Below are 14,016 nucleotides of genomic sequence, written 5' to 3' on the forward strand. Positions count from 1 at the left end.
GTTGGGTTTTTGATTTTTTTCGCTAGTGCACTAAGGAAGTTATTACTACCAGAGCTCAGTTCTTGAAGAGAAGGCATCACTTCTGTTTTCCATGTTTACATGGTACTGATTCGTTTCAGCAATCCCTGGGAAGCCTACTGCAGAATGCCTTTATTTTTTAAACTGTTGATGAAGTGGAATGTTCTGAATCAATCACACCACATGTTAACAACTGAAGCATTCAACAATAAAAGCCATCCAGGGAACTTAGCAGCCATAGTACTTTTCTGACTTTTCCCTTGACAGCAAGTTAATAATGCCATTGTAGACTGCCTACAGTAGACAATGAAGTCATCATATCTTGCACATGGCATCATCTGAAGGAGAAGGAGGTGTTTTGACATCCATGTGTGACAGAGCAGAGCTGGGGAATACTTACAGATGCCATGGCTGCCAAGGGCAGCCTGTAATATATCCTGATTTACTCTGGGGCAGAGATGAGGAACTTCCCTCGAACCTACCGGCTGAGGCACCAAACAAAGCTCAGGTGGAACAAACAGACCGGCTATTACTGCAGTAAAGCTTTGTGGGATGAAACCTGTGCAGCCTATAAACTGAAGCTCACAGAATTTTCTGTATGGAAACTGCATGTACTGAAGTCTAATGTTTCAGTCTGTGGTTGGCCAATTAGAGATCCTTTGAAGAAAAACTCATTTTCAGAGAGGAGGGACAAAAGCTTCTAGTAAACAATCCCCTTAAGATAATTCACATTGCGTGTAGATAATCACTATCTGGTTTTGGATATCTTGGTTTATTTTTTTAGACAGTTAATACATTGTTTGCAAAAGTCCTGGGAGCTCTGCACATTTTCGTCTCCCCTCTTATAGAGATTCAATCTCTATTCTTAACACACTGCAGAAGTGCAGAGTTTGTGGTGAGTCTAACATTTTACTGCACGCTTTTGCATGTTTTTCCCACCTACTAAATTTCCTGCTTCGTTAAATTTCGTTTTAGTTGTTCCTTTTGTTTGTTCCTTCTTCAATGTGCATGAAAGTTATCATGCAGAGCAAGATGGAAATGTAAAGCTGGAAAAAAGTTCTCAAAGCATCTATGCCCAGACGAAGAATAAGCCTATCTTGAACATCGCTGAAAGATGTTTTTTCCAACCTGTTCTAAAACAATGTTCTATAAAAGTTGTCTCACGGAGTCTTTAGGTAGCTTGCACTGGTGCTTTCTCATGCTTAAAGCTAGAAAGCTTTTTTCCCCCTAATATCTACCTAATATCTATCTATTGTTCAGCTGTTGATTCTCTGTAACTCCAGGGTAATTTTCTGCTGTACTATCCAATTTTTCCAATTTTTTGTTTAATATCTGTGCTCTGAGAACTCTGTATGCATTCTTGCCAGAATTCCTTCTTCAGGGCTGCTTTTCACATATGTATAAATGCCATAAAACATATAAGAAATAAAACTTGCAAGAAGCTGATGCTGTTTTGAAGATCACTGTTACTGGTGAAGAGGAACCCCTTAAATATATAATGCCTTAGCACTAAGACTTCCATCCTCTGTGATACACTCTTATACATATTTAATAAATTTATTTCTGCCTATTTTCTCTTTATGAATAATAACAGTACTGTCATGGCACTCTAAGGACAGTTCTAACAACAAAACACCATTTTTCTGTCCATAACAGAACTGTTCTTTAAAAAATCTGAACGTTCAGCATCTCTCAAAAGGGAAGAAACATTCTTAATGCAACCACCTATCTGTAAATAGCAAGAGATGATTCTGGATGCTTGAGAGTCCCTTACCATCTATAAACTATTTTATCAGTACTTGTTTTTGCCATCAGCAGAGCCGTTAAAAGAGTAACAGGCTTTTATTCGATATTGAACCATGTATTATTATTCTCCATAGTAAAAAGGCAGGATATAAAATGTGAAGAGTTTAAATATTGATCTGGAGGGGGTATAGTGCTTTTAGCTGAGCCCGCAGTGGTCTCTTATGTTGGAAATGCATTGAACTGTCAAGTACATAAATCAATGAATAGATACTGGAATCATTAAGGACAAGAATACTCATTCTTAGTGTTCCCTTAGTAAAATAGAATAAAGCATGGAAATAATTTATTTTAAATTTTGTTTTGTTTTAGAAACGGTGCTGATGAATTAACATAATTGTTTTGATTTGCTGCAATATGCAATATTGAAAGTATAATCTTAGGAACAGAAAGTCTGACATGATGAATGACTCTTTTTTCTCTTCTTTCTATAGGAGTGGGACTGATAATAACTGTCTGTCCTTGTAAATGTTTCAGGAATCTTTGAGAAAAGACATTGTAACAAATAAACAAAAAATGCTAAGCCTTAAATATAAGCCATAGATCTGCTTATAAATAGAAACCTTGCCAAAGCTTTATATACCGTCAGCTGTGTTAAAATTCTCAAAAAGTTCAAGTGCACTGGGAACTTGATACCTTTTTGATTAGGAATTTTGCTACCTTTTTATTTGTGATGTAAAGTAGTGTTGCATTTAATATAATGGAATCTCTTCACAAGTAATTTTTTTCGTCTAGATGATGGCCATACCAAAATGTGCTTTTTGATATTTGCAGTAGGAACCAAGCAAACAGATTGTGGGACTGTGTGTAAAGATATACATTGACACACATTTTTTTCCTTTTAACTGCCTTTCAGCAACCCAGTGTAAACACGGTGCAGTTTATGATACCTGTGGTCCAGGATGTGTCAAAACATGTGACAACTGGAACGAGATTGGCCCATGCAACAAGCCCTGCATTGCCGGGTGCCACTGTCCAGCAAATTTAGTTCTTCACAAAGGAAGATGCATCAAGCCAGTCCTGTGCCCACAGCGATGACATTAGTTCTCTTTCTGCGGACACTAGCGTGGGTGTCGCTGACCCCTCTGATGCTCACAGCCAGTGAAGGACTGCGGCTGTTTGTGTGCAGATTCTGCAAAGTACACGTCTACTCACAGAGTGTAAATATGCTCCTGTGTGTGTATTTATGTGTGTTTATGTATACACACATGGCACCTAGAAAGATATATAAATGTGTGTATGTAGATACACATATCTATACACAAGTGCCCTAAACATAAGTACAACCCATATATTTATATAAATGTCTCACACAAATATACATCATTTCTATATATCATAGAAGGACGAATTATTATATGTATATTTTTTGCTATAAAGTTTATGTATTATTATTTCTAGGACCCTGATCTGTAAGTCTTTGTATAAATAAACCAGGTGTTTTTAATATAATATAGTGGCATGAAAAGATTGGATGACTTTGCCATTGCATAAGTTTGTCATTTCCAAGGAAAAGAAAACTTTTCTAGGGACATAGCACTGCCAGACTGGATTAGTTTCAACACAGAACCTGGATTTACAGTTGCGCAGGAAACACATTTCTCTGGAGATGGAGGATTTATCTAGGAATATTTCATGCGTACCTTAGAGCTGCATAGTGATTGGTGACAGTGCTTAATCAGGCAGAGAAAGCTGGGGATCGGCTTTTATGGTTTACTGAAATAACTGTGGAGAAGGATTTCCAAGGCTGGCTGGCCAGCTGCCAGCACAGAGATATTTCTTTCTGGAATGGCACCAAAGAGTCAGGGGCCAGATTTTCAGAAGTGTTCAGCACCCAGAAGCTCGCTTTGAAAATCTGACAACTTCCCATTTCATATCCTAATGCCCCATCTCTGTTGTTGTGTTTGGCAGTAGCTGTGAATACACAATAAGGAGCTTGAAGAAAATATTGATGTACGTATTAGCCCTTTTAACATGTTTGAAACTGCTGGGTTTTTTCGTATTTCCCCCAAATATTATGCAGAAAGCAAGTCCCACTGTGAATTGGAGTGTTTGATTTCAGTGTGCCTTAAAATATGAAATAATGCCAGGTTTAATAACTCATTTTATTTATCAGCGTGGTTTAGGAGAAAGACAAATACACCCCACCAAAAAAACAGTAGAGAATGTCAAATGCTAATTGGAGAACTGCAGTTTATTTCCTTGCTGGTCTTTTGCTTGAGGTTTATGAACATGTGGGCTCTGTGAAGTTTGCGTGACTTTTGAAGTCTCCCAGGGGAGAAGCAATAATATGGGATTTTAGAAACTGTTAAAAAAGCTGTACAACTTTCTCAAGCCTGAAGGGAGGGAGGGCTATTTTTCTTCCACTGGAAAACCTCTTGTAGAGCCTGATGGAACAGGCTCTGGAGATGACAGAAACCTTTGGGCACCTGATTTAGGTTTATAATGAAGTAATACCCTCCCACACAGCTACTTCCATTATGCCTTGCATTGAAATTGCACACTGTAATGCTTTGAAGAATGTTCTCCTTCAATTCTTCACTCTCCAGGAAGTTTTGCAGGGTCTGAGTTTACAGTGAGTGAGTGGGTGCAACACACTTGGGTTGTACAACCTGTCTGTGACCCCGTCCTGGAGGAAGATGCTGAGTGAGCCTGGTTAGCTTAGGCCACACGCTATCAAAAATGCCGCATCACCACAGTGTTAAAAAGAGCTGGGCAAATAATGCCAGGAGCATTCCACGGATATTTGTCCAAATCTTAAATAAACTCAGCTTGATCTTTTTATGTCCTCTTAGTGTTTGTTTTCTTGGAACAATCAAATAATTGGGTTTTACTGGCAGAGGGGGCTTCGAAGCCTCATAAACAAGTGCACTGGGAAGCAGCATTGCAAATGTGCAGATCCCATCAGAGCAGGAAACTAGAAGAGTTTTATGTGGCTCATGTGATAATTGAATGGTGAAGCTGAAATTCAGAACAATTGAAATTGGTCCAAGGAGTTAAAACGTGAAATGGCAGTCATTAAAATAATTTAAAACATCAGTTAGACTGAAGGGCATTTCAGCCTGTGAGCTTTTGATGCTGAGATACGGGGTCTAAACCATTAGAAAGGTTATTTGCCCAGCTCTAGTTTAGGATAGATTTTCATTACTGATAGTTTTTCATTGCTTACTGCTCAGTGTTTCCAAAATAAAAATACAGGTGAAGTGAATTGCATAAACGACTGGTGTATAGAACTGTCCTTCCCTTTTCTTCTCCTGACTGATGAAGGTGAGTGAAAGGTGAAGGGAGAGCCCTCCAGCTCTCTCAGTCGACTGATTCCATTCAGGTAATGCTTAACTGACACCAGGTGAAGAGGTGACTTAGTCTATCTGCAGGATGAACTCTTATTTTTAAATCTTAAAATGGTTCCGTTTGAAACCTGACCTACAGGTCGTCTCAAAATGAGGACTCATTCCTCAGTTTAGCTTTTTCACATCTGCCTAATTAAGGGTAGCCCCCTGCTTTTCGCTTTAGTGATGTGTACTAAGAGAGGAATGTGATTTTACCTCTAAGCTGTCTGATTTTGCCCTTATGGTGCTGTAGAGCTTTTTCCTCCAAACTCTGCAGTTTTCAAGGCAACAGTAAGGGCCCTCATCTGCTCAATTCACATGTACAGTCTAAGGTAAAGGAGTTCTCCTGTTCTAGAAATTGCCCCCAGGTTTCAGCTTGGCACAGGTTTTATATCCATATCTATGCCAAGCTGAGCTATTCAGACCGGATCAGTCCCAGCTGGGGCTGTCTCATTCCGCCCTCTTGTTTGCCTCTCTTCTTCCAGCCTTTTCAAAAGTTGAAAGTCTAGCCCAAGAACATCAATAACAGCATTACCACTGGCCTCATGGAGTTTGAGTTGCAGCCCATCTTCCGTCTTAGTGCAGCATTCTTTCTACTTCAGCTGTCTTGGCTCATGAAATATTACCCCTAGGATGCTAGAGCTGGAAACTTCCTGCATATTGCCGGGGATTTATTTTTTACAAAATTCACTGATAATCCAATTTTAGTATGCTAAATGTGTTTAGTATGCAATAATTTGTTTTTAATAATAGCATAAGGTTGAAAATCTGTATGGTATATTCACCATGCAAAACTGATGGTTGTGCAAGTTTTAGTCTTGATTATGCTTATGTCAATCTTTGCATATAACTTTGTGCCAATTTGTAAGGTGAAATATATTTGAAGGAGCAGAGGTTCCAACTAAAGAATGATCCAAAAGGAAAGTCTGAGAAACAGTTCTGTAATCCAATGGATGGAATCAAGGAAAGACTTGGATCAATAGCTTTGCTATTAACCTGCTATTTGTTCCTTGGCAAGTCATTTAGTATTCTGTACTTCACTGGGGAAATGAAGCTATGGGTTTAAGCATCTTTTTTATGTTTATAGATAGAAAATGTTCTAAAAAGCCGTACGTCACCAGGGGAATGTCAGCTGGTATCTTACCAAACTACTCAGGTCTGTTTTGTATCACCTTGTCCCATATCTCCCATATCATCACTGCTTCAAAGTCAGTTTTTAGTTGGCATACCAGCAGGTCAAATACATTTACTTCCTCCTCATTTACTTTCAGTTGTATCTATTTTTGTCATATGTTTTGAGTTTTATAATCCATGGAGACAAGCCATAGTCAAGTAGAGCAATTTGAGTTGTAGCCCAAGACTCTGTGGGTACTCCCACATCTTCCAAGAACACCTTTCTTCTATAGAGTAAGTTATGCACTTGGAACAAAAAATGAAGAGATTCTTAATATCCTACCCAAATGTGACCCCATCCTTGCATCACGTAAGTATTTTCCAGTAGATAACCTAAAATAAGTAAGTTCTCATCAGAGGTATTTCTGCTTTTTTTTGAACCCACGATTCAAATACAGTTTGACACTGCTTGGCTTCCCACTGGCAGAACCTGACATTTGCAATAGCTGGGCTGATCTTGAGTGACTGTGCAGGGGTACTTTATTTTTGCCTTCATCAAAAGTGGACAAGGTTATATCAGAGCCAACAGATACGAGAGTAACAGCCCATGCATTTGCAGCTGGACAGGCTGGAAAGAGAAGCAGTCAACAGCATTTAGCACTGAAGCGGTGGGATGTTTCAGGTATTTCAGGAACAGTCCCAACCCAGGAGGCATTATGCCAGGGTCTCAGTATTTGACAAACAGGAACTTTACATTGCAGAACACTGATCAAATGCTTGTTCTGCTATCCCTGATTTTACCATTTTAGAAAGCCCTGTGGCAAGAGAGAGATTTGTGCTTCCTTACAGCAACATTTCTAGTCTGTGACTGCAAATTTTTCAGGAGAAAGGCATAACTGTGCTGCCATTACAGCACACTTTCTCTCTCTGCTTAAAGGTTGTTGCACAGATTAGTATTTCTAGTGCAATAGTCACCATGACACCTGAGCACCAGAGTCTGTAACAACAAAATAAGGTTCTCCTATGAACACGGGGTAGCTCTTGATCCCTCAGGTGGCCATGGCATTGCGTTCGAATGAAGATGGTACAATAATGAGAGGAAATAAAAGAGGCAGGATGGCAGAATAAGGGTAAGAGGCAAAGGAGAAAGAAGAAAGCAGTAATAGGATTTTTTTCTGTGTGGATATTTTCCTTCTAAATGGTAAGAACTAAACTGAAAATGTGTTCTCTGACAAAGGCAAAGTACATCCATACTCACTAAGCAAAAAAAACCAACCCATCGACCACCCAAAAAAACCAAACCAAGCACAGCGGGATTGTGTGTTGAGATCTCAATAGAAAAGGTGTGTATTGATAGGTATAAAAATCCATAATCAAAATAAAGTTATGGGCTTCTGTTCCTACTTTTCTCACAACCCTTAAAGCACAGTAGAAGAAGTCATCAAAGCTAATGAAAGTGATCTTATTTCCTAGGCTGAGGTGAGGCAAACATCTGCAGAATTCGGTTCTTGTGCTTCCACTAGCACAACAAACCTGTTTTGGTTTTCTCCGGGATATATGTTTTAGTGAACACACATCATTTCCCAGTCCACAACTGTCTGAACCAGGGCTACAAATGCACTTTTATAACTAGTCTTGCTGCTGGCTTTGAGATAAAATTGCGAGTTCTACTTACTACTAAGAGGGCACAAGTTTTCTTTTTGACAGCACTGCTTTTGTCAGGCAGTAATGTTGCTCAACACCAAGCGGCATCTTAGAAACTCTAATCAATGTTAAATATGATATCACAGAACGTTAGGGGTTGGAAGGGACCTCTGTGGGTCATCTAGTCCAACCCCCCTGCCGAAGCATTGATATGTAGCATTAGCTGTTTGTATGACTTTACCTCTTTCATTGTGAGTTATGAGTTAATGCTAGCCCTGCGTAGAGGAGGAAGTTGGCTCTAATGGAGTGCGTATGTGTGGTGGGAGAGGGGTGGCATTGTATAATTAACATTATTGTTGATAGTGCTTTGTATTTCCCTAAGTGATGCTTACACCTTGGCATCAATATAATTTGGTTTCGCACATGAAAGTGAAATGATGGGAATGTAGGAATTTCCTGCCCAGACAGACCTGCATTTTTTTCTTATCCAGTGGTGAAGAAATGCTTCAAAGTGTTCTTCAAAGAGCGATATGTAAGCCTCATAATGAACAGCTATGCAATAACCTGTTCATAGCGGTAATTTAGCCTTGTACTCTGGCAGTAAGTGGTTGGTACTTTAATGACCCAATCATTCAAAGCACTTAACTGTGTGCTCAAACTTTGAATAACCTCATTTGCTTCAGAGGGGCAACATACATGCTGACTTCTAACCACACACTCAAATGCTTTGCTGGGTTAGGGCCAGAGAGTTCGGCATCTGACAGGATCAAATATTAAGCCTCATGCTATTTCATATTTTTTCATGATTTCTGTACATAGATCTATTTTATGATCATGCTGCTATCTACTGCTAGGACGTCATAGAAACCAAAAGCTTTTTGAAGCCATTTGCTTTAAGACTTTGGAAGACTAGAGAATTTTTTTCTATTGATTTATGATGTCAACATAATAATTTTTTACATTACATTGTAATTTCCTACCCTATTTTGTTTCTTGTTATTGTTATAAGAAAGGGACATACTGGACTCAATTTATTTTCTTTTGCACTGGTAAAAGTCGGGAACAATTCAGTGAGTTCACTGTTGCTATACTAGTTTTAAATTGGTTTGAGATTATACTAGCACCATCCTGGCTTTATAGCTGTGGAAGTAACCCACAATCCTGGTGTGACTGCGCTGAATTATTAGGCTTCTAATTGCTTCTAGTTCATTATAAAGCTCTAATAACACTGTATTAGAATAAGAGCATCTGCGGCCCATATCAGTATAAATAATTTGCTACAAGAGATCACAGTTATAAATGAAGGGGAAAAAAGAAGTAATTTTTTTGTACCTAACTTACTTTCCCAGTAATTTTTATAAATTGTATTAATAAGGAAAAGAGAAGAGTGAATATAGAGACTGACGAAGAAAAGAGAATTTAGAAAGATTTTTTAAAATATTTAGTGCAAGTATTCAACTACTTTAACAAGTATCATTGAGTGGCATTCAAAACCTATGAAAAAAAACTTGATTGGGTTCTACAGAATATGGATCAAAACCCAGAAGTGGATATGTACGTGATGCAGTTCTACAGTTAAAATTTCACTGTGTCCTGAAGGGAGTGAAATAAAAAAGTGGAATTTGGAGGAAACTATTTCTCCCATCTTCGGCACCTGAATGTTTGTTTGCTAGTTTGAGGTGTAAATATGCAGGTATTTGGACCCCACCGTGTCTGATATACAGCCCTGAATTTCTTCATATTGGTGTGCATCAAGAATAGCTCTAGAGCAACCCACAGAATAATACTTATGTCAAAAGACAAGGTGTGCTACTTTTTTTTTTCCATTTCTTGTTCATTATAAGTAACAGTTACCCTGCAAATGATCAAGGGGAAGAGAAGCTGCAGGGAAAATTACAGTGTGTATCACATATATTAGATGTTTGAAGCCATTAATGTATGGATGGGTTACTTGAAATATTTTAGATGCCATTTGTGGAGAATGGTCTGTAGTGTCAAGAGCATCACTGCAGAATGTTTATATTTTAATGTTTAGAATTGGGTTGCTTGCTCATGCTAAATTTTTACCAGATTTCACCTGAGATGCATTCATGTAAATATGAAATCTATTTAAAATTTTGCTAAATTTCTGTCTTCAGTATGTCTCTGTTTATACCTCTGTTGAATTTAAAATGGTTATGTAGTTTAATGTATCTTACAGAACTGCAAAACTCTGCAGTAATTTTGACATGACTTGTCTTTCAGTGTCTATACAGTTTTTGCAAGAGTATTGTACTAATATAATTTTGTTTAAGTAGGGTTGTGATGAGTATGTTTGTAAAGACATTATTTATTCCCTTATAAACTTAATATTTATTATCTTTATGCAGAGAAATATTGATGCCTGATTATTTCATAGCTATCAGTGAAAACTGCTCTTCTGGTTCGCAAGGTCTGACTCAGAAAATCAACGTCTTCCACACAATAATTGATGTTGTCTTCTGCTAAGAACTGAGGTTAAATACTGTTATTACTTGGGAGGGGAGGGAGGAGCCATGCAGACCGTTTTCCTTTACTTTTACCTGTGATTTGGGAGCTGGGATTTTGGAATGCTTTGTTCAGCTGGTGACCTGTTTATGTGGTATCTCTTGGCCAAGGTACTTCACTGCTACTTGCCTTGGTTTTCCCACTGGTGGAACAGAAATGATAGCGCTTTACAAGAATAACAGAAACTTTAGGAACAATGAATTTGTTAGAAATCCACTGATCTGTGTTTGGGCAAGGGTCCTGTTAACGGTTGTTGAGCTCCAGATCAGGCCTTACAATTACCAATTGTTACCAAAAATTACAATCCGCCCCCCCCCTTTTTTTTTTCCAAAAAAGAACCTGGCCTGCTTCTGAAAGGGTAAGTAGATCACGTACCCAAAAGGCCAGGGCTGAGAGCAGCCTTTGCTCTGCACTAAGCGAGAATCCACCTTCTTTGGTGTATTTCTCTCTCCTGGACCAAGGTGAGGAGAGCATAGAAGGTAAGAATTTCTGGACTTTTTTGCCTTAAATTCATAGGACTAGTGGCGCTACATGCTCTGTAGCTGCGGGACTCCTGGCGCGGTCTGTACTAAGCATATTGACGTGACAGGCTACTTCAGTATCATGAGACACTGAATGTTCGTTTTGGAGAGGGCAGGCTCGTCTCACCACTCTTTGTTCCATTTCTGAGGTGTGAGGCAGCACAGAGATGGCAAGGTCTGTAGTTCACAGGCTGGGTGATTAGGCCCTGCATGCTGGTGTACCTGGTGACTACTTACATGGTCACCAAGTAATATTTGGGTCACCCCAAATAACCACTCAGTGGTCACAATTATTCTGTGCTATTTTTCCTACCCATTTTGGATGCAGCCTCCTCACCAAGAAAGCTGCAATATTAATTCTCCTCAGAAACGTTGTGCAGCTACAGACCTTACCCTCACTTCTCTCTTGGCAGACTTCACTTGGCCCTTGGTGAGATTAAGCCCAAAAACAGTCAACGTTTTGTCTGCCCAACAGAAGGGCTTTACAGACTGACCATTTTCAGAGCACTTGCACTGTTCGTGGAGGCAGAGTATAGGTCCCATTGGCACTTCTAGCAGCTCTAGTAGACCTAGTATAAGTCCCATGGGCACCTCTAGACCTAGTATAGGTGCCATGGGCACCTCTGCCAGAACACTTGGGGTGCTCTGACCCCTAGGGTCTAGGATGCCAAAGGGTGAACAACACAAATAATGAAGGTGTCCAGCTTTACATGGGAAACCTCTGGAAAAGACCAGGCTTCAGGGTGGCATTCAGCCTCAACAAACGAAATATCACCTCCTGTACTCCTTGCCTCACCCACTGCCTTCTCCAACATGGGGTTTGTGGGTCCTGCCGGTGACGGCCTCCAACGTAGGAGGGTCACATTCACTGCTGGGTAGATCCAGCTGGGCAATAAATGCCCTGAGATGGAAGCAGAGGTACAAAATGATAAACTCTCTTATGGCATGATGGGCAAATGGGCTGCAAGGGCAATGAGGAAGGGGACATGGAGGTTAGGAAAAGAGGACAATGAGCTCCGGCAGAGCACCTCTGAGGCTCAGGCTCCTCCACTTCTGCTGTCTTGTTCATCTGGGCAGCCCGTGCCTTGCACATCACAGCAGGAATCCTTCCCTCCCTGCTCCCGTGCGACCCGTTCTGAGTTGGACAGCTTCTTATGCTCTTTTTTTCTCGTTAAAATGCTCAAAAAGAAAAATCTGCTTTAAGAAAAATATGGAAGACAGGCCTTACGTGGACGCTGAGAAAAATGTCTGGTGGCTGTTTTTCATTTAAACAGTCTCTAGGTTTATCGATGCCTTTCAGGCTATTCGCTTAATTCAGGCTAATAATTTTTCATTATTAATAATTACTTTTCTTCATCACTTGCAGTTCATCATCAACAGAGCTGTGATGTTTGGGAGTATTGGTAATAGTTGTTCTGCTAATTAAACCGTACTGAAAAGCTAATAATCCCCTTTCAGGATTTTGAACTGATGCGTAGCTTCTATCATCGTGTCCTGCGGTTACCACACATTAAATTTGCCCTTGAAAGACAATGCTTCATCTTTAGTTGTATTCATCCTGTTTTATTAAGTATATCTGGAAATCAGGCTCAACACTGCTATTATTTTCCCATCTCCTTCCACCGTCCTGTTTTAGGACATGATGTTTTGTAATGCAGTTTCTCCCCCAAGTGTCTGTTCCAGTCTGTGATCTACATGTAACTGTATGTAGATAATGCAACTGCAGGACTATACAAATGCAGTTTTAACATTCCAGAGCTGAAATAATGTATTTGGTATTAAACAGAATTTAAATAATTTTAGTTTGATTTAAAAGCTGGAAAGAAAATTTTGGTTGCTATTTTCTGAATGTACAGCAGATGGTGCTTAACAAATATGCTTTACAACCAATGTCTGAAAACAGCAAAGCCTGGCAATTTGAATTTTAGTCATCTTCCCGGCCTTTTCTAATTGAAAAAATCAGCAATTTGAATGGAAGGCCCCCAACAGATTTGACTTCAACATACACAATGTGCACAATGTTTGAAGGACAGGGATACAACAACAGTTGTTCCAAAACAGCATCTCATGTGCTATAAGGAACTATATATTTGCAAAGGAATTAGGCATTACCAGGACCGTTTCAGTCTTGGTTGTTGCCCTTTCCCTCTAGACTCATCATGGTTCACTTAACTCATGGGAAAGATCCAAGCTCCCAAGTACTACTTTCCACATGGACTTAAGAGTATGAAGAAAATGATGTCATGAGACCTAGTCTGATGTTCCTGAACTCGCATTCGTATACCTGTCGGTGAAAGAAGGTTTTTTTTTCTGCTGGCACCAACAGACGAGCCTGTGCTGTGGCTCTGGGCAACCCTTTCCCAGCGTGGGTGGCACCTGTCTCAGGTCTAAACAAGAACTTGCATCACTGTTTCCCCTCTTGGTATCTTATTAGCAAGATAAGAAAGGTGCTGTGACTCCGAGGCGCTATTTACACTCTGCAGTGTTAAGAAGTCAAGATTTATCTCTAATAAGGCAGCTGTCATTATACAGAAGCATAAGCTACCATGAGCCAAGGGAATAATATGAAGTGGGGCAATCTGTCAGAAAGTTAACGAGAATTTACTGACATACTTAGTAAAGTTTTAATGAAGTTTTACTCTTTCTGGGACCTGTTTTTTTCCAAAAAGCATAATTTCTGTTCACAGAAAGATGCATTTTTTTTCATTATTGATGACAGGTCTCAGAGTGAATGTCTCTTGGACAGAAGAACTCCTCCTATGTAAACACTGATAAGGTACAAACAGCAGGAATATGAACATTTACACCAGTCTTCAGTAGTGGTGTATCAACCCCAACCTTATTGGATCTCTTCTTAACCCTGCAGGGTACTTAGCTGCAGACTGTAAGCTGTAGCAGCGGCCATGCAAAACCATCAAAAAGACCTTTCATGCCCATGTAATTGGCCTAAAATCTCCGGAGTTGCAGTGGTGTAAAAGAATGGAGCATTTTTAGATGCTCTGTTTGCCTGCTAAATAGCCAGTCATGCCACAGTGCTGCCCCAGTTTCTCTAATTTAGGGTT

At 39.6% G+C, this 14,016-nt stretch overlaps 1 protein-coding gene across 4 annotated transcripts in view; it reads left to right on the forward strand.

Annotated features, from left to right (window-relative positions):
• The window catches only part of BMPER (BMP binding endothelial regulator), a 152,942-nt gene extending 148,340 nt beyond the window's left edge, over window positions 1–4,602 (forward strand). For all 4 annotated transcript variants that reach the window (XM_075418662.1, XM_075418664.1, XM_075418665.1 and 1 more), the window contains one exon: window positions 2,678–4,602. In XM_075418662.1, the coding sequence (XP_075274777.1) occupies window positions 2,678–2,859 (182 nt within the window). In that variant the 3' untranslated portion in view covers window positions 2,860–4,602. The remainder of the gene's footprint in view (window positions 1–2,677) is intronic.
• The last annotated feature ends 9,414 nt before the right edge of the window (window positions 4,603–14,016 follow it).

Source organism: Opisthocomus hoazin, chromosome 4 (genome assembly GCF_030867145.1).
Source record: "Opisthocomus hoazin isolate bOpiHoa1 chromosome 4, bOpiHoa1.hap1, whole genome shotgun sequence".
Taxonomy (NCBI): Eukaryota; Metazoa; Chordata; class Aves; order Opisthocomiformes; family Opisthocomidae; genus Opisthocomus; species Opisthocomus hoazin.